The 19,966-nt window shown below is 41.4% G+C and overlaps 1 protein-coding gene across 1 annotated transcript in view; it reads left to right on the forward strand.

The window, feature by feature from the left end:
* Positions 1 to 19,966, forward strand: part of LOC123345139 (phosphatidylinositol 4-phosphate 3-kinase C2 domain-containing subunit gamma-like) — a 270,359-nt gene that overhangs the window by 180,879 nt on the left and 69,514 nt on the right. Inside the window, exon 24 of the mRNA XM_044981863.1 lies at positions 14,632 to 14,788. Within this exon, the coding sequence (XP_044837798.1) occupies positions 14,632 to 14,788 (157 nt within the window). The remainder of the gene's footprint in view (positions 1 to 14,631; positions 14,789 to 19,966) is intronic.

Consider the following 19,966-nt stretch of genomic DNA (forward strand, 5'->3'; position numbering starts at 1 on the left):
GTCTAGATCAGACGCGATAGTTCGAACTCCGTGAAGATCGATACTCTACCTTGCAGTGCCGACCACGGACGGTTAATTGTGGACTAGCCCTTAAGGTTAAATGACACCATAAAAGATCAGCAATCAAGGAGAAGATTGCATCAAAGTCTCTTTACTGGCAAATTATTCTCGTTGCCATTGTGAGAATGCTTGCTACCCAAACCTAGCACTATGTGGCACTTCAGATCAGCTGTATGTGACAAAACAATGGAAACTTCCTTAAAACTGTGGAGCTGATGGCTGAGTTTGATGTTGTACGCCAGGAGCATCTAAGAAGAGTCACCACCCAAGAAAAATATAAACATATCACTACCTTGAAAAAAACATTCAAAATGAGATCATACAGTTACTGTCAAGAAAAGTCAAACAGAAGATTGTGGCAGATCTCAAGTCAGCAAGATATTACTCTATTATTCTGGACTGCACAACCTGACATCAGCCATACGGAACAAATGACTTTAATAGTGCATTTTGTAAAAACAGAACCTAGTGAAAATGTCTCTGCATTAGTGACTGTCAGAGAGCATTTCCTAGAATTTATTGACATTGATGATACTACAGGAGTGGTGTGACAAATGTGCTTCTTAAAAAACTGGAAGATACAGGAATTGTGATAGCTGACATGAGAGGTCAGGGCTACGATAATGGTGCCAACATGAGAGTAAAGAGCAGAGGAGTGCAGACATGATCCAAGAGTTAAACCCGCGAGCTTTTTTTGTCCCATACAGTTCTCATTCATTGAACTTGGTGGTCAGTGATGCAGCATCAGCTTCTAGTGAGGCTGCTGAATTTTTTAATGTAATTCAAAGTATCTATGTATTTTTCTCTGCATCAACTCAGCGATGGCAAATTTTGAAGCAACACCTGGGAACATCCTCTCTGACACTGAAACCACTGAGTGCCACACGATGGGAAAGTCGGAGTGGAGGCGATAAAGCCTATCAACACCAAATGGGAAGATAGATGATGCCAAAGTTGCCATTATGGAGGATAATGCTATGACAGGAACTGGTTGTGGGAGAACAGTGGCAGAGGGAAATTAAATCACCAGAAACATACATAACTTCAAATTTCTGTGTGGCTTAGTGTTGTGGCATGACATACTGTTTGAAATAAATGTTGTAAGCAAGAAACTCCAGATGTTGACCTTGATATATCTGGAGCAATGGAACAATTGGACAAAGCAAAGTCATACCTACCGTCTTACTGGTCAGATGAGGGATTTCAAAACATTCTGAAGAGTGCACAGAAGTTGGCAGAGGAACTTCACACTGAAGCTATTTTCCCACCCATTCAAGAGTACAAGAGTCACCGACGAAGACGACATTTTGATTACAAGGCACAGGATAATCCCATAAGAGACCCCAAACAACAATTCAAAGTCGAATTCTTTAACCAGATGCTAGACTGTGCAATACAGTCAGTTGAAGAACATTTCATGCAGCTCAAGGAACACAGCAGTATATTTGGGCTGCGTATGATATTCCAAAACTCCTCACTATATCTGAAGAAGACCTACACCAGCAATGCAGGGCACTAGAGACAGTGTTGACACATGATGACATGCGCGATATTGATGCAAGTGATTTAGGTGATGAACTGAAAGCCCTTTCAAAAAACATTTCAGCAAGATAAACTCCAAAGGCTGTTCTGGAATATATGTGCACAAATAAGATGACCACCCTCTTTCCAAATGCTTTTGTTGCTCTGCGCATAATCCTAACGATTCCTGTAACAGTTGCCAGTGGAGAACGCAGCTTCTCCAAGGTGAAGTTAATAAAAACACATCTACACTCCACAATGACACAGGAGAGGCTGGTTGGCCTTGCATCTCAATAGAGCATGAGCTGGCCCAGACTGTGGACCTTCAGGAAGCAGTTCAGATCTTTGCAACCAAGAAGGTAGGGAAAGCACCACCTTTGATTATTCAAACAGATAAAAATGCCAGTGTTTACTATGCAAACAAGAAAAGTTACATTTGCTGTTCAGGCATTTGAAAGTTAAGTGTTACTTAAAATTTTTGAACAAGGCATTTTAAGTTGTTTGTTCTCCTGTATTGGGGTAGGTAGCAGAGCAGTACCATGAGAGGAGTAGAACAGGAAGAAGGCAGAATTGAGACCTTTCAAAGTTTTGGCCCAAGTGAGAGGGCCTGGGGGCGATATTTGAGCTCCCCGCCTGAGGTGCCAAAATGTGTGGGCTGGCCCTGCTCTCAGCACACCCACTATCCAAATTGTACCAGCACCCCTATTGAATTGGACTTTATTTTAACGAATAGAACTGAAGTAATGGCCCTGTATTGGTAAGCAAGTAAGTAATGCCTTACATGCGATAGTACAAAAAAGAAATGCCTGGCAAGAAAAAAACAGCAAGAAATACCAGTGAAGGATTGTTCAGTTTTTTAATCTCAAGCAGTCCATGACAGTTCAGTAAGACAGCAAACCTTGGTCCCTGATGTCAAAATGGTTGAGAAACACTGGTCTAGTGCATTTAAAGAATTTTGTTTTCCTTGATCTCGATAATGTTGTTTCCTCTTCATCCTGACTCTTTGCCCATTATCCTTATCAGGAAAATGTGCTCCAGTCCATTATAGATAGATAGATTAGATATGTCATTTGTGAAGAATTTCCATCTATGCCCTAAGGAATTCCTGTACATTGCTGTTTAATCATCATGGGTTTAGTCTCATCTTTTTTTGCTTAATGATAAACAGATATCCTGTACCTCTGATATTGTGTTTTTGAGCAGCCTTCTGTCATTGAATAATCCATTGGCTGAAACTCTAGTGTTTTGTTTGTTCGTTTTTTCCCTACCATTCAGTTTATTTTAAACCATTTTCCTAATAGTTTTAAAGTTTGCCTTTTGAAAGTTCATCAGTGCTATTATCCGTGGGGAATTCACTCTTACAGAATATTTAAACCATTTGTATAGTGATCACTGTTAGCCAGCTGAACTTTCTCACTCACCTCTACGTGTTGCATCAGACACAGCTGGTAATAAACTCCTTGCCACCTGCAAAATGAGATGCTTTTAGAATTATTAAAAATTATTTATGGTGTCAAGAAAACTGTGGCCAACGTTTTAAAACATGGGCGTCCAAAAGTTACGTATTTTAAAACTGTATTAAAGCACCCAAATAAATGGTCTGATAGCTGGTTGCCAGCACCTCAGAAATTCAGACCACTTAGTCAGGTGCCTAAATATGGAGTTATGGTCCGAGCTTTAGGCACCTGAGCTTGTCTAAATCAGACTCTGATGGTGCCATTTGACCAGTCTATATAAGAGACGGGTCTGTGCCACAAAGTGGTAAAAGAGACAATGATTGAAAAACATTCTAGACTTCTTAATCTTTAGATCATAGTGCATGTTTTATGAGGTGTGGTCCTTTTTTTAAGGCTTGGTCCCTATTTGATGTGCAAGTGGATGAACTCCTCTGAGAGAAGTGAATTTCTTGTTCAAACTTTGTGGTCAGATAACAGCAGAGAGGGGTGATTGTGGCTGGCAAAATGCCGATACATCCAACTGAAAAACCATTCACAGATCTCTCAGACAATATCTGCTTGTGACGGCATGTCCATTGCCAACTTCCTTACTAGGAAAGACCAACCCAGATGAGTCCCTAAAGAGAAAGATACCACAATGGCTTGGTTTATGCTGTGAAATGTAACCACGTATAAACAATTGTCAGCAATTGTGTTATCTGTACTGGGTCTTAGCATGGTTAAACCAAGGGTATACAAGGATTTATAACATGCTCTGCATCATGTCAGCTAATCATAATTAAATCCTGATTCAACTAGCATGATTGTTGACCACCAGGTTCAGACATGGTTACGTCTTGTAGCATAGGCCAGTCCAGTCAGATAAATGCTTCCTTGAATATTGGCCAGGACGGGGAGTATATACAATGTGGTGATCACACAGGGAAATTTAAGTTAAGGACATGTCTACCATATTTATATATATATATGCTTGGAAGTACTAGATTTTTATTGGTAAATGGTTGGTTTCACTGTACACATACAAACTGATGAAAAAATATTTCCATCTATAATAATCGGAATTGACAGATGAGTAAAGTAGGAAAAATGCTGCTTGAGAACTTATTACAGTTTGATATAAGGCTATTTACTTGGTTTATTTTTACATGTGATGTTGACAGTTTGTGTTTTAGTTGTTAGAAATCTTTAACTTTTCAAATCTTAACATCGACTGCCATTAAATAATTATTGTCTGACCCCACCTAATTTCCCTCAGTGTGAAAATTTAAATGGATAAAAAATATGCTTAAAAATAAACATTTATGAAAAGTAAATATTAAATTCTGCCAAGCCTAGGTATACATGTGTCAACTATTTTTTAAAAAAGGAAGAAAATATCTTGAATACCTTGAAGAACTTGTGCAATAATTACAGAAGAAAATGAGAAACTACTGTTCCTAATCAAGAGCAATTTGCCTCTTGAATAAGGTGTATCATGCTGACTGGAAATCAGATCCAGTCTGGAACATATATTGTGAGTACTTCCAAGCTCAATGGGAGAGTTGCCATAGCCTTCAATAGCAGTAGATTGGGCTCCATATCTATAAGTCAATCAGGATGGGATTTTCCAAAGCACTGATGTGACTTAGGAGCACAATTCCCATAAAAGTCAATGATACTTTTGATAATCCTGGTGCTCGGAAAACTACTGTTATGGATGTTAATATAATAACTTATATGAGTGAAACTAGGATCAAAAAGAGATTTCAGTGTAAAGCGCAACTTTTTTCCCCCTCTGCTGTCTGCATCTCCAGAAGCAGGAGCAACGGTAGGAAATGGCCAGTGTTTAAACCAGGTTTTCTGGCAGACTGGTACAAGCTTGATTGACGGCCCCTGCTCAATTAAGGAATGTGCATCAAAACATAACACTCCTATTCTGAAGGGCCATTTCTGCAATTCCTCCAGGCTCAGAACTTTCAGCCCCAGATCCACAAAAGTACTTAGGTGCCTAACCCCCAGATTTAGGTGCCTAAGTTCCACTTTTAGGCACCACTATGATCCACAAAAACCTCACTTGGCTGCCGCCTAACCCTGTAGGCACCAAAACTCTTTCAGCGCCTACGTTTTCACAGTGAAGATTTCCCTAGGTGCCTATGTTTCTGGCTCTTGCTATGCACACTGCTGCCTGCCTCTAGGCACCTGGGTGTCTTTCCCTCACCTAAGCCCCAGAGCGATTCATGAACCGGAGGAAGATAGGGTGTCCTCCACCTCAGTTGTGTGTGGTGCCTGATCTGGTAGACATGCTCACTGGTGGCCCAACTCCACACAAAACAGTGTGGGGAAAGAAGCTCTCTTTAGCCAACTGCTTAGGGTACGCACCTGGGATGTGGGAGAGCCCTGCTTTCAGTCCCCACCTCAACTTGATAAGAAGAAATTTGAACAGGGATCTGCCACCTCTCAAATTAGTGCTTTAACTAGGCTATGGGATATTCTCATAGGAGAGATTGAGGGAGGCCCCTATTCACATTGTTCCACTGTTAAATAAATTATTAAACAATTAACTATTTATTGGGCCAGAAAAAGAGGGAGAATCATTCCATGGCCCAGTGGCTAAGGCACCTCCCTAAGAGATGGCACATCTCTGTTCAGCTCCCCCCTTCTCATCAGGCTGAGGGGGGACTTGAACCAGGGGTCTCACACATCCCAATGAGCACCTTAACCACTGGGCTAAAGATGATAATGGAGCGTCACCTCCTTCGCCTTGCTGTTCTGTGTGGCGTTTGGTGGCCTCTGAGCAAGCCTACTAGATCATGCCCTGCATGTGAATTAGGTGGAGGAACACCTATCTTTCCCTGGTTTGCATGGCATTAATGGGGATAGGTGCCTCTATGCAGCCTGGACTTAGGTACCTATCTCGCTGAGAGGGATAGGGGTTAGGACTCATCAGCATCTCCCATTGGCTAGCTTAGGGGGAGAGCACCCTACCTTGCTGACTTTTGTAGATCCCATTCTAAGGTTCCTATCTCTCCCCATTCATTGTATTCAGAGCCTAGGTGCCTCACTCAGGCTTTGTGAATCCCATTATTGTCCCAGTGATTTTGTAGGCACCTAAAAGTTAGCTGTTGTGACAATAGGTGTCGCAATGCTTATGTCCCTTTGTGGATCCCCAGGCCTCACTGACCTCAAAAGCACTTCACCGTGAGTTCTGTGTATGGAAGCCTCCCAAATGTCTGTTGCAATAAATAAAGGTTTAAAAGAAGAAAACAAAAGCTGGAAGAAATCCCTCTGGAGAAATAAATTCTGGTTAACTTTAGGTGGCAGGCTGTTCAAAACTCGCTCAATCATTTGTCTCTTCTAATGGGTTTTAATGTGCAATTGCTGTTTGGGATAGACTGTTCTCTTTAGACATACAGGGATATGTATATAAACCCTGGATAGTTGGAAGAATAGAAGTCTCAACAAGGTATGGGCCTGCTTTTTATTTCACAAGAGTTTGCAAATAAATAAATAAATAAAAATGTGGAGGTGTCTGGAAGTTCTACACTTCTGTATTGTCTGCTTTAGTAAAAATAAGACTCAATTGCATATAGATTTACAATGAGCCAGAGGCAATGTAACTGGCAGCTTTGGGGCTGATCCTGCTCCCATTGAAGTCAACGGCAAAAATGCTGTTCATTTTGGAGGGAGCAGGAGTAGCTTTTGGCTAATCTACTAGCAAAATACAGAATGGAATGTTCAATTGTTTTGAAGGTTTACACAGAGTTTGGGGGGAAATGTGCATTTTATTGAACTGTGTTGCTCAGATCTTAGTTATTGTATCATAGATTTTAAGTATAGATTTTAAAGCTGTAAGAGGTCAAATGCATTAAATTAATATAAAGGATCTGACCATGACTGTCTGTGACACACACATTCACTGAGCTCACTGTATACCCAGGCATCAGCCCAAGTATACAGTGCATAGTTCTGAGGTGCCTTGCACTCAAACCTGCATAGTATATAGAGTCCCCAAAGAAACCTCACTTTACACTACTCTAGTGCTGTGTGGGGTTCGACAGTGGTTGGGATAGTGTACAGTGCTGCAAATTTCCCTCTGGCCTTAAGTTTTCACTGACCACGCCTACTTTTTCACCGATCCACATGAGGCATGCACTAGTGATAGGGTGACCAGACAGCAAGTGTGAAAAATCGGGACGGGGGTAATAGGAGCCTATATAAGAGAGAACCCCAAATATCAGCACTGTCCCTATAAAATCAGGACATCTGGTCACCCTAACTAGTGATGCTCACATGTGGTCATAACTTCAGTGAACCAGGGGACAGCATACCAGTGGCTTTGTGTAACTTCCTCTTTATTTATTTTTTCCTAAGTACATGGGGCAACCCACTTTTTATTCTTGCTTGGTGACTCCTTACTAAGAACCTGATAAGGCCTAAAGTAATCAGTGGGAGTCTCTCTATTGAATTCAGTAGACTTTGGATCAGACCCTAAATCCTCTTTGCTTCTGAACACATCCTGTAAACATCTTTGTATTTGATTGTTACTTTATAGGCTCCAACAGCCTGGATTGTATGTGAACTGATGTAGACTTAAGAATAAAAACCATAATAATGAATATTTTGATTATAAAAACGTGTTTTCATTTTAACTTTTGATCAGTGGGTGATCTGGTTCATTAATTCTATACCTACTTAAGGAGTTATGGAGTATTTGGATAATTCTTTGTATTTTACACGTGGCTCAGAGCTGCTGTTCACCCATGAGATCACTCAAAAATAGTTTTATGCCACCCATTAAATAAATACCCTTGTATAACAGATTACTGTTCTTAGTCTATCGCCAGTCTTATTCCCCCAAATTAACCTCAAACTTACTAAATACTGTATAGCTCTCCTAAAATAGGAGATCACCTCTATTACAGAGTGGATTTTTGTTCACCTTTTTGAGTGGTTGCTTAAGGCAGATTTTACTGTATAGTAGTTCACAGCCTGTTTCTATAGTGTATGCAAAGTTTGTCCTTCCATGCCAAACCTACAGAAATAAGCACCTGAATTAAAAAACCTACAGAAATAAGCACTCAAATTAAAAAATAATGCAGTGCATTATTTAAAGAAGCTTTTGGTTTTGCAGAAGAATAAATGATATCCACATTCAAACACTAACTGAAACCTTTACTTTTCTACTGATTGCATCTGAGTTCCAGTCACTCCTGCTGAGTGCTACTACTTATTCATGACAGCCTAGATGATTTTAGAAAACCCAGTGTGTATATGTGGGTGGCTGGGTGAATGGATAGAGCAACTGATTTTAAACTAGTCAAAGTTCTGTGTGGTTTCTCACGCTCTCTCTCTTCTTTGCTCGTATGAGCAATTGAACTGTATCTAAAGTTAAACTAATCTTTGACATGCTTCTCATTACATCTCTTGTGGTGTGACTAGAACAAACTTTCCCCTAACAGCACAATGGGAAGTTGAGATTGAACTAGGGAAAAGGTCACTTGCAGCTTGGCTCATGTGCTCCAGTTACTAAATAAAGGAGGAAGTTGAGACATCTTTCTCACTGGAAACAACATGTTCCGTACTGTGGGATTCAGAATAGGGAAAGCTGGAATCTTTGCTGACCTCATAAACTTCATTATCAGCTTATTTCAAATGTTTCAACCTAGTGGTCAGTAAACCCTAGGGATCTTACTGTTCTGCAAGTCTAGGGATGCAGCAATGGTAAGGTCTTGATAAATATTCTCCTTATCCCTAATTTATTTGTTTGTTTTGCCTGCTGAGCTATCCAGTAGCTTGAGGCTTGCTTCCTTCCCTGCCTCCCATGTCATATCATCCAAACATTCTTAGCCTCCAGAGGGACACTAAAAAGCATTCCCATGAACATTTGGAAGATCAGCAATACACAGTGACGTTCATCACTGGGCTTGCTTTTCTTTGGATTAATTTAATAAACCTTAGGTCACAGCTATAGCAAACTATACCCCCTGAAATCCCAGTACTATACAAAAGCCTGTTTGCCCTTGTGTGCATTGTTGAAATACTTCCACTGTAAAAAACTAGAGGATCCATTCATCCCATCTGAGGAGGGTGACCAGACGTCTTGTTTTTAAAGGGACAGTCCTGTTTTTTGGGACTTTTTCTTATATAGGCGCCTATTACCGCCCCCCACCCCCTGCCCTGTTTTTTCACAGTTGCTATCTGGTCACCCTACATCTGAGGCACAGCTTGCAGTGAAGAAAGGAGGCCTGATAATGCATGATTTTGCTGATATGCTGCAGGTACATGGTCAAGGCCAAGTTACACCAGCTGTTCGCAAAAAGACTTTTACACTAAAGAAGATGCTCCCCCTGTGCTCCCCTTGTAAGATAGAGGGCATAACACAGTCAAGGCCAAATCTCCTACTTATCATGTTGCCCCATAAATGCAGCACGGAAACAGAAAATAAGAAGTGAGTGCTCCGCATGTTGGGGGCTGCAGATCTTCTCTGATAGGTACATGCAACCCCACTGATTTAATTGAAGATGCACAGGTTTAATGGAGATCTGCATTTTGGCCTATGCGGCCTCATTCGTGCACATGTTGGTGATGATATGGAGTACTTGCTCTTTCGGCCCCCTCTAGTGGTGATATACTATATAAATTATTTATGATCTGTGTGACAAATATTGAAACCATATGAAATATCTTTGGAGGAACATATTGTTATTAAGGTTATGAATGGTTTATGTATCGCTGTGGGCCAGGGATTGTATGCAGCTCGGGGGTGGGGTTGCTTTTAGTTCCTCCAGGAGCTAAAAATAGTGGATGATGATTTAAGGTGAATCACTCAAATTGTAAACACCTCTGGAGAGGTACCACCCCCTGCGGTGTCTTGCATGTGCATGTTCAAACTGGGTTTTCCAGAGACCTACAGACAAAGAAAGGGCTTCTGTCATAAAAAGGCTGCAGTTAAACTGACTTGGGATCTTCTTTCTGATCCAGCAATGATTGGACCTTCTGTCCAAGGGGGACTCCAACTCTTGTAGAAGGTTTGGAAAGACTCTGGCCTACTAGGATCCCATGGGGGCTAATGACTAACTCATGATATTTTAGTGTGTGTTTTAAATATTTCTACTGTTTTCTCTGTAATGCTTTTACCTTAAGAATAAAGGTGCTTCCTTAGAAAGAGCAATGCAGTAACTTGTTACTGCTGGCAATACACTGTTCATAGCCCTTGGAGAGAAAGCAACACATTGAGGCTGGCCGTTAGACAAACTGGCTTGTTGTGGATATCACAGTGTAAGGCAGGGAACTGTGCCACCTTAAAGCCCCTGTCAGGCAGGAGAGAGATGTGGGTCTCATCCAAGAGACATGACATCTGGGAGCCAGAAACCTTAAATGGGGGACCACAGAGGGTAAAAACAGATGCAATTACCCTGAAACTGTGACAATCTGGATGTCATACTAACAGTAGTATGTGTTAGGACCTGAATGAATTGGAAAATGTGCCATTTCATGTTCAGGTCTGTGTAGTTGACTGCATAGAAACACCGTCCCTAGCAGATTTATATCCAAATCAGCCATATATCTGTTATAGATATTATTCCTGTGCCTTCTAATAAGCTGCTGATTTTTTGATTGAATGTCACTATGTACTGAGTTTCTGGCAGTGCACATCAAGGAAGAAAGAGCTGCCAGGCAAACAAACATATGCTCATGTGCAGTAGCATTAGACAGTGTATGCACACAGATAAGCCTCTGCTCATGCCTCCTCTGTTTCATTTGCTGCTATGTGTTTATATATGTACGGATAGAGAGGGTGATTTTTCAGCTCTGGAACAGACATTACCTTTTCCTTATATAGACTGAAACAGCAGTCACCATTTGTTGCTGATGATGTAAACTTGAACATGTATGATGGGCTGACAAAGTAAAGTTTACACTTTGCAGTTCAGGAGTCCTTTATGGGGCATCTTTTCCCCCTCTATGCTTTTTATATTTCAAACAGGGCATCTGAAGAGCAGCAGGCAGAAAGGGACACATGCAGAAATTCACCCTTGTAGATGTATTTTACACAGCCTTTAAAAGCCTTGTATCATTGAAAATTAGTTTTTAAAGATATCTCAATTAAGATGTCCTCTGTTTCCCATATCGATGATTCTTGTTTCCTCTCCTATGTTATACTTTTTCATGTTGCTATTTTTTTTAATTGGGAGGTGCTCCCTTTGTGAGCTTTTAGCTGGATTAAATACTTGCAGCCCTGGAGTTTCAATATCTGGTTACCATGGAAGAGAGAGACTGTGATGTCAGAAGAGCTTGAGCAAAACCAGGCTTAAATGTTCCAAAGGAAATCAATTTTCTACATCATATTTTTCAGATAAATATAAGAGGAAAGGTCCAGCACCTTAGAAGGGAGACTTGAAGGAAATTGAGAAATTTAAGAACCTTGTAAACTGTTTCAAAACTTCTTGCAACATAGATAATGCTGCAAATCATATAAGAGCTGTCAAATACCAGTTACATGCTCAATAAAGCCTACAAAAATTTCTTAATGCTAGCAGCCACTGTGCCATATGAAAATCATGATGTACCCCAAACTGCGTCTTCCACTAAAAAAACTGTTACTCGCAGTTTCTGATTTCAGCTCAAATAACCATGATGCTGATTTAACATGAGAGATTTGACCTTGCTTTAGAATAATTGTGCTTTCACAGAATATCTTATTTCTTGGTGTAGATGGATGCAAACCTCAGAATTCAGATATGGATTTTAAACCTCAAAGAGCACAGGGGTGCTTTATATCTGGAGATATGACTAGGCTTCTTATAAAGAGAAGACCCTGAAGCAAATCTGAGATTGAGGTTTGGTTTTCAAACACCACCAAAGACAGAGAAGCATTGAAATCCAGGTTTTGGGGTTGGACCCTACTCCAATCTTAGGTGAAAATGATCCGTTCTGAAGGCTTGGCTCTGTGACTGTCTCCTGGGCTGACTTCAGTGAGTGTCCCCGGTTCAGATCTCGTTCAGTAACGACATAGGACTATTTAGAAGTTAATGTCAAAGAGAAATAGTTGTGTTAAGCAGGCGACGGAAATAACTTCTGTCTCTAAGAAAAGCTGAATGATGGATTAAAGACTGGGCTGGAAAAAATTGCTTATTGAGATCAGTAATAGACGTGGTTTTATGATGTGTGATTGAGACACATAATCTCCAGAAAGAGAGCTCACAAAGCCAAAAGGCAGCAGTGATGTTCTGAAACAGCTTCTTACACAATACAGAAAAGATTGGAAAGAAGAGAGAATATTATGGGCTCAATTTCACCCCTGGTGTAACAGAATTAAAATCCATGAAGTTACGCAAAAAATGTATTTAGCCTTTTGACTTAAACCTTGGCAAACTGGGTTCTTTCCGGGTGTACTTCACCTATATGTAGAGCCCTACCAAATTCACGGCCATGAAAAACATGTCACAGACCATGAAATCTGGTCTAAATCAGGGGTTCTCAGACGTCATTGCACTGCAGCCCCCTTCCGACAACAAAAATTACTACAGGATCCCAGAAGGGGGGACCAAAGCCTGAAGCTGGGTGGTGGAGAAGAGGCAAAGCCAAAGCTCCACCTCCCCAGGCCTGGGGGTCGAAGTCCAAGGGCTTCAGACCCAGGCAGGTGGCCCGTAATCTGACCTCTGCTGCCCAGGGCTGAAGCCCTCGAGATTGGGTTTTGGCCCCAGGCCCCAGCATGTCTAAGCCAGCCCTGGCAACCCATTAAAATGGGATCATGACTCACTTTGGGATCCCCTCCCCCCCCCCCAGCCAGGTTTGAGAACTGCTGCCCTAAAGCTATACTGATTTCATGGGGGAGACCAGTGTTTCCCAAACTGGGGCTCCTAACCCAAAAAGAGGAGGTGGAGGAGTTGCAAGGTTATTGTAAGGGGGAGGATCACAGTATTGCCACCCTTACTTCTTTACTGCCTTCAGAGGTGGGTGGCCAGAGAGCAGCAGCTACTGCCATGCAAAAGTGGGGATGGCATGGTACAATGTTGCCACCCTTACTTTTGCGCTGCTGCCTTCAGAGCTGGGCACCCAGCCAGCAGCCACCGCTCTCCGGCAGCCCAGCTCTGAAGACAGCGCTGCCATCAGCAGCAGCGCAGAAGAAAGAGTGGGAATACTGCAACCCTCCTACAATAACATTGCAACTCCCTCACAGTCCTCTTCTGAGTCAGGACCCTACAATGACAACACCGTGAAATTTCAGATTTAAATGGCTAAAGTCATGAAATTTACGATTTTTAAAATCCTATGACCATGAAATTGACCAAAATGGACCATGAATTTGGTAGGGCCCTACATATATGTGGACAGTTTTTAAAGGCAGAGAGAGGGTTTGTGGGAGGCTTTAATCCAGAAACTGTGGGAAAGGGGGGGTATTCAGAGCAGTAGGAATGCAAAGCAAGCTGCCAGTCTTGCCTGGGGTTATCCCCCAACATGAGCATCCAATGCAACTCAGCTTCATCACTGCAGCCATACAAAGAGCATGTGTCTGCTGAAGATTAAGGAGACTAGTAATGGGCTGGGCAATACTGAGTTGGGAATTGTTTGTAGGGAAGATGTTCAGGTTTCTTGTGGAGAAGAATCAGCAACTAGAATGGGGTCAGGCCCCTCATGAGTGAATTTTTAACTAGAGAGGGCCCCAAACTGTGTAAAGTGTATCTGGAGTTCAAATCTCCCAAAGATTTGGGAATATTTAGATTTTGGAGGTTGGCTCAGGCTCACCTCTGGCTCAGGGTTAAATCTAATCCACTGTGTATATTACCTGGGTTATAGCTCTCTGATCTGTGTACATATATCTGTAAACACAGTTATGAGGAATAAAACCCTGCAGTAATTCTCTCTGTGCTGGAATAAAACAGTATATCAGGCTATACTGAAGCTGAAGCTGTCAAAAGGGAGAATTTTTAGCAAAAGCCTGGTTAATTCATTCTTTTTGCAATACCATAGCATAGCTACAAAATCCACAAGCTATTAAAAAAGCAAGTCATGGGCCCAGATTCTGCTGGCAATTTACATCCGTTTAAATCCAGAGTAGCTGGATAAAAGACAGTGTTTATCTGGATTTATTCTGGTGCAGCTGAGATAAGAACCAACCTTTGACAGTTGTGTACTCAAATGCAGAAAAGCACTCTAGGTTTGGGGGGGATTTTGTTTATTTTAAATACACTTTTTGCCTGGTAGAGAGTTATATTTATATCCCACTGTGTTCAAGTACAGCTTTTAAATATTTCAGTACCAGGAGAGAATATGCGTCAAGATCAAGACCATTATTCTAAGGCATGGAGTAGGGAAACTGAAGGAGTGAGAGTTAAAAATAAATTTTTTAAAATTGTGTTCAGTTGTTGGCTTCCCCAAATTGCTGCACAACCATGTGCATGAAGAAGATCTCACCTAGAGACCTGTGTCTGCCACAGTTAGTCAGCATCACTGAGTGTTCTGGCATGGAGTTATCCACCCTGAAGGAAGGGAGGAAAGAAATAATGAGAAGGGAAAGATTGGGAAAACAAATATTAACAGGGAGTTAAAAAGCTCAACCCTCGGATAGGATTTGACATTTTTCATTGTATCTTTTTTTTTTTTTTCCAAGGGACCGAGCACCTTTTATCTTCACTTCAGAGATGGAGTATTTCATCACAGAAGGTGGAAAAAACCCACAGCGTTTCCAAGAGTTTGTGGAACTTTGCTGTCGAGCTTATAATATAGTCAGGAAACACAGCCAATTGCTCTTGAACCTGCTGGAGATGGTAAGAAAGTCAGGGATGTAACCAAAAAAACCCTCAATCCCTCTTGTTTTCTTTTTCCCCTGTAGCGAGGCTTAGAGGGATTAGATTTTTATCGGTAAATGTCAATCTCATTGTACACCCACGAACCAATGAAAATGTATATTTTTATCACTAATAATCTAAATTTACATTAAGGCAAAGTAAGAAAAATGCTGCTTCAGAAGTTACTAGCATTTGACTCAAGGGTCTTTACTTTGTATATTTTGACATGTGATGTGTACAATTTGTTAACAGTTCTAAAGATTTAATTTTGATTCTCAATGTCTATAGTCATTAAATAATTTCATGCAATTGTGAAAATGTAAATCGATAAAACTTGAAAAAATCCTTAAAATTAGGCATCGATATTATCACTCAAAATTGTAAAATAATCAAATTCTGCCAAGTCTCTATTACTGTGATTTAGAGCGTTGTCAAATTTCCAGGATTTTTTTTCCATGTAAATGTTAGCAACTTTATTTAGTGTGTCACCTTTGTGCTCACAAAACATCATTCTGCCCTCTCTTTTGTGTGAAAGCTAATTATGTTTTTGCTCAGATTAAAGTTTCACCCTATTTTTTTTTTAATTGGAACATTTTTGTAAAATTTTAACCAATTGCAGAGCAACTCAAATTAAAAGGTTTTCTTTTGTGAATGTTTCACCCAGTCCTAATTCCAGGTTTTCAAATTGCAACTCTGTTCGGAATTAAAGAAGTGAACTAATTAAACTAAACTCACAGACTGCATTATGTTACAATACCCTATGGTGATTGATCTAGGGCACTGCAGCCATTGCGGAGTTTCGGGAGCCATTATTGTAGAATGCTATCATGCTTTGTTACTGAGATAAATACAGTAAAGAAAAAAGGCTACATGAGGACTTCATAGAAGAACCGGTTGTAGAGGACAGCCTTGGTTCGAGTGATAATGAGCTAATTCAGTTTAAACTAAATGAAAGGATAAACAAAAAATAGATCTGCAACTAGGGTCCTTGATTACAAAAGAACCAATTTAAAAAAATTAAGGGAATTAGTTAGGGAAGTGGACTGGCCTGAAGAATTCAAGGATCTAAATGTGAAGGAGGCTTGGAATTAGTTTCTGCAACTTTGACTTAAAGTACTTGAAGCCTCTATCCCAACCAAGGAGAAAAAATGCGTAGAGAAGGGTGGCAGACCAAACTGGATGAGCAAGCATCTCAAATAGGTGATTAAGAGAAAGCAGAAAGCCTACAAGGAGTGGAAGATGGGGTGGATCAGCAAGGAAAGCTACCTCTTGGAGGGCAGAAAGTGTAGGGATAAAGTGAGAACTGCCAAAAGCCAAGCAGAGTTGGACCTTGCACAGGGAATTAAAACCAATAGTAAAAGGTTCTATAGCCATATAAATAAGAAGAAAACAAGGAAAGAAGAAGTGGGACTGCTAAACACTGAGGATGGGGTGGAGATTAAAGATTATCTAGGCATGGCCCAAAATCTAAACAAATATTATGCCTCAGTCTTTAATTAGGCTAATGAAGAGCTTAGGGGTAGTGGCAGGGTGACTAATGGGAATGAGGATATGGAGGTAGATATTACCACATCCAAGGTGGAAGTCAAACTGAAACAGCTTAATGGGACTAAATTGGGGGGGGGGGGCAGATAATATCCATCCAAGAATATTAAAGGGCAATAGCAAGGGTTTTTAATGAATCTGTAAACTAGGGGGTTGTACCTTGTGACTAGAGAATTGCTAATATAGTTCCTGTTTTTAAGAAAGGGGGGAAAAATTGATCTGGGCAACTACAGGCCTGCTAGTTTGACCTCAGTGGTATGCAAGGTCTTGGAACAAATTTTGAAAGAGAAAGTAGTTAGGACATAGAGGTGAATGGGAATTCAGATAAAATACAACATAATTTTACAAAAGGTAGATCGTACCAAACCAACCTGATCTGCTTTTTTGAGAAAATAACTGATTTTTTAGACAAAGGAAATGCAGTAGATCTAATCTACCTGGATTTCAATAAGGCATCTGATAAATTATTAGTTATATTGGAGAAGATGGGGATTAACATGAGAGTTAAAAGGTGGATAAGGAACTGGTTAAAGTGGAGACTAAGACAAGTTATGCTGAAAGGTGAACTGTCAGGCTGGAAGGAGGTTACTAGTAGAGTTCCTCAGGGATTGGTCTTGGGACCAGTCTTATTTGACATTTTAATTAATGACCTTGGCACAAAAAGTGGGAGTGTGGTAATAAAATTGTAGATGACACAAAGTTGGGAGGTATTTCCAATACGGAGGAGGACCAGAATATCATACAAGAATGATCTTGTAAACTGGAGTAATAGAAATGGGGTGAAATTTAATAGTGCAAAGTGCAAGGTCATGCTTTTAGGGACTAACAACAAGAATTTTTGCTATAAGCTGGGGAAGTATCAGTAGGAAGTGACAAAGGAGTTGAAAGACCTGGGTGTATTGGTTGATTGCAGGATAACTATGAGCCGCCAATGTGATGCAGCTGTGAAAAAGGCTCATGCATCAGGTGAGGTATTCTCCGTAGAGACAGGGATGTTTTATCAGTGCCTTGTATAATGGTACTGAGGCTGAGAGGGGTAATGTGAGACTTTTATTGATTAATGTTTGTAAAGCGCTTTCAGCTCTGCAGATGAGAGATTACTCAGTAAAGCCCAAATCAAAGGCCCAGTGCAAAGAGCAAGCAGCTGGGCTGTGCATTGCAGGGCTCCTTCAGGGAAGGAGCAATGGAATCCCTGACCAAGCCTGTGGAATGGTCATAGATCAGCTATACAACTGCTACTAAAGCCCTAGGGCTCTCCACCACCTGTACCCCTCATACGCAGGAGAGGAGAAATGATAGGTATGGCAGTGAGTGGATCTGCTGTCTTCTCCGCATATTCTTGTTGTGTGGTGGCATGCCAGGAGACTCCACAATGCTGCACTGCAAGGCACTAAGGATTGTTTGTGCCCAGCACAAGACCCCCAAATCTTACCTCTCTGAGCACCCTCTGATGTGCAGCAAAACTGCACTGCTATGGCCAAAATGAAAATTATACATTGCAAAAGATGCCATGTGTTTCCCATCTTAAAGCAATTTTGAAGCTAGAACTGGTGCGTGAAATGGGATGTCCTATAAAAGGAGTACATAGATCATAGACAATCATAGAATCATAGGACTGGAATGGCTCTCAAGAGGTCATCTAGTCCAGTCCCCTGTACTGATGGCAGAACTAAGTATTAGCTAGACCATCCCTGACAGGTGTTTGTCTAACCCACTCTTAAAAATCTCCAGTGACAGAGATTCCACAACCTCTTTGGGCAATTTATTCCAGTGCTTAACCATCCTGACAGTTAGGAAGTTTTTGCTAATGTCCAACCTAAACCGCCCTTGCAGCAATTTAAGCTCATTGCTTCTTGTTCTACCCTCCTCCTTGTAACAACCTTTTATGTACTTGAAAACTGTTATCATGATCCCTCTCGGTCTTCTCTTCTCCAGATTAAATAAACCCAATTTTTTCAATTGTTCCTCATACATCATGTTTTCTAGACCTTTAATCATTTCTGTTTCCTTGGACTTTCTCCAATTTGTCCACATCTTTCCCAAAATGTGGCTCCCAGAACTGGACACAATACTCCAGTAGAGGCCTAATCAGTGTGGAGTAGAGCGGAAGAATTACTTCTAGTGTCTTGCTTACAACGCTCCTGCTAATACATCTCAGAATGATGTTTGCTTTTTTTGTAACAGTGTTACCCTGTTGACTCATATTTAGCTTGTGATCCACTATGACCCCCAGATCTCTTTCCGCAGTACTCCTTCCTAGGCAGTCATTTTCCATTTTGTATGTGTGCAACTTATTGTTCCTTCCTAAGTGGAGTACTTTGCATTTGTCCTTATTGAATTTCTTCCTGTTTTCTTCAGACCACTTCTCCAGTTTGTCCAGATCATTTAGAATTTTAATCCTATCCTCCAAAGCACTTGTAACCCCTCCCAGTGTGGTTTCATCCGCAAACTTTATAAGTGTGTTCTCTATTCCATTATTTAAACCATTGATGAAGATACTGAACACAACTGGACCCAGAAATGATCCCTGCACGACCCCATTTGATCGCTTGTCCATGAACATGGATATCTGTGCACAGGGATCCATGCTGATTACCTGAGAGCTTCTGGATAGATTTTTAAAGTTTTGGTTTTAACCCATAAAGCCCTAACTTGCCTGGTACCAGGTCCCCCTGTGAGACCACCTCTTTCCCTTTAATATAGTGTGATGGTTGCAGTCAGTAGAGGTGTTGATGCTCGAGCCCCTTTCATATAACAGAGAGGGGGATGCTGGGAGACTGTTCTGCACAAGGGCCACAGAGCTCTGGAATGGCCTCTGGCCCCAGGTCTCATATTGTTTGGATCTGTTGACATTCAGTGCACATTGCAGATTCCATTTGTTTCACATGGCCTTTGAAGAGCAGTATGGGTGTTGAGCTACAGGCCAACATACAGTGATGTGTTAGCACTTGATTATAAGCTGCAGCTTGGTGGATGAGCTTGATGGTATTGCATTCTGGGTTTGGTAATTGTAAATAACTGACAGGGAACTCAGAGCCTGTGGATGGGTGCTCTTATTTCTTCTAAAGAGAAAGGAAATAAAACAAACATAGGAGATATGAGTGTGATGGGATGTACCAGGCCCTTCGAGGCCTCCGTGATCCTACCACACACACACACACACCCATCCTGGGAAGGAGCATTGAAGGTGAGTCTAGGGTGGCCAGATGCCCTGATACTATCAGGACCATCCCAATATTAGGGACTTTTTCTTATATAGGCAACTAATTCCCACCCCGTCCTGATTTTTCACACTGGCTATCTGGTCACCCTAGGCCTGCAGAGGCCTTGTGGGAACAGCCAATCAGGCCTTGTGGGAACAGCAGGCTCCAATAAAAAGAACTGCCAGGCCTAAGCAGGTCAGTCCCTGGCTAGGACCAGAAGGCTGAGGATGGGTGCTCCGCTCTGACCAGAGGAGCTCAGTGGGCTGATCTACTGGCTCTGGGAATGAGAAGACCTGACAGTTGTAACCCTGAGGTAAGGATGAAGAGAAAGGGGCTACATGGGAAATGGCCCAGGGAAGTAGCAGCAGCGGCAAACTGGAAGCAGTGATACATGTGTATAGGGTCCCTG

Source organism: Mauremys mutica, chromosome 1, assembly GCF_020497125.1.
Source record: "Mauremys mutica isolate MM-2020 ecotype Southern chromosome 1, ASM2049712v1, whole genome shotgun sequence".
NCBI lineage: Eukaryota > Metazoa > Chordata > Testudines > Geoemydidae > Mauremys > Mauremys mutica.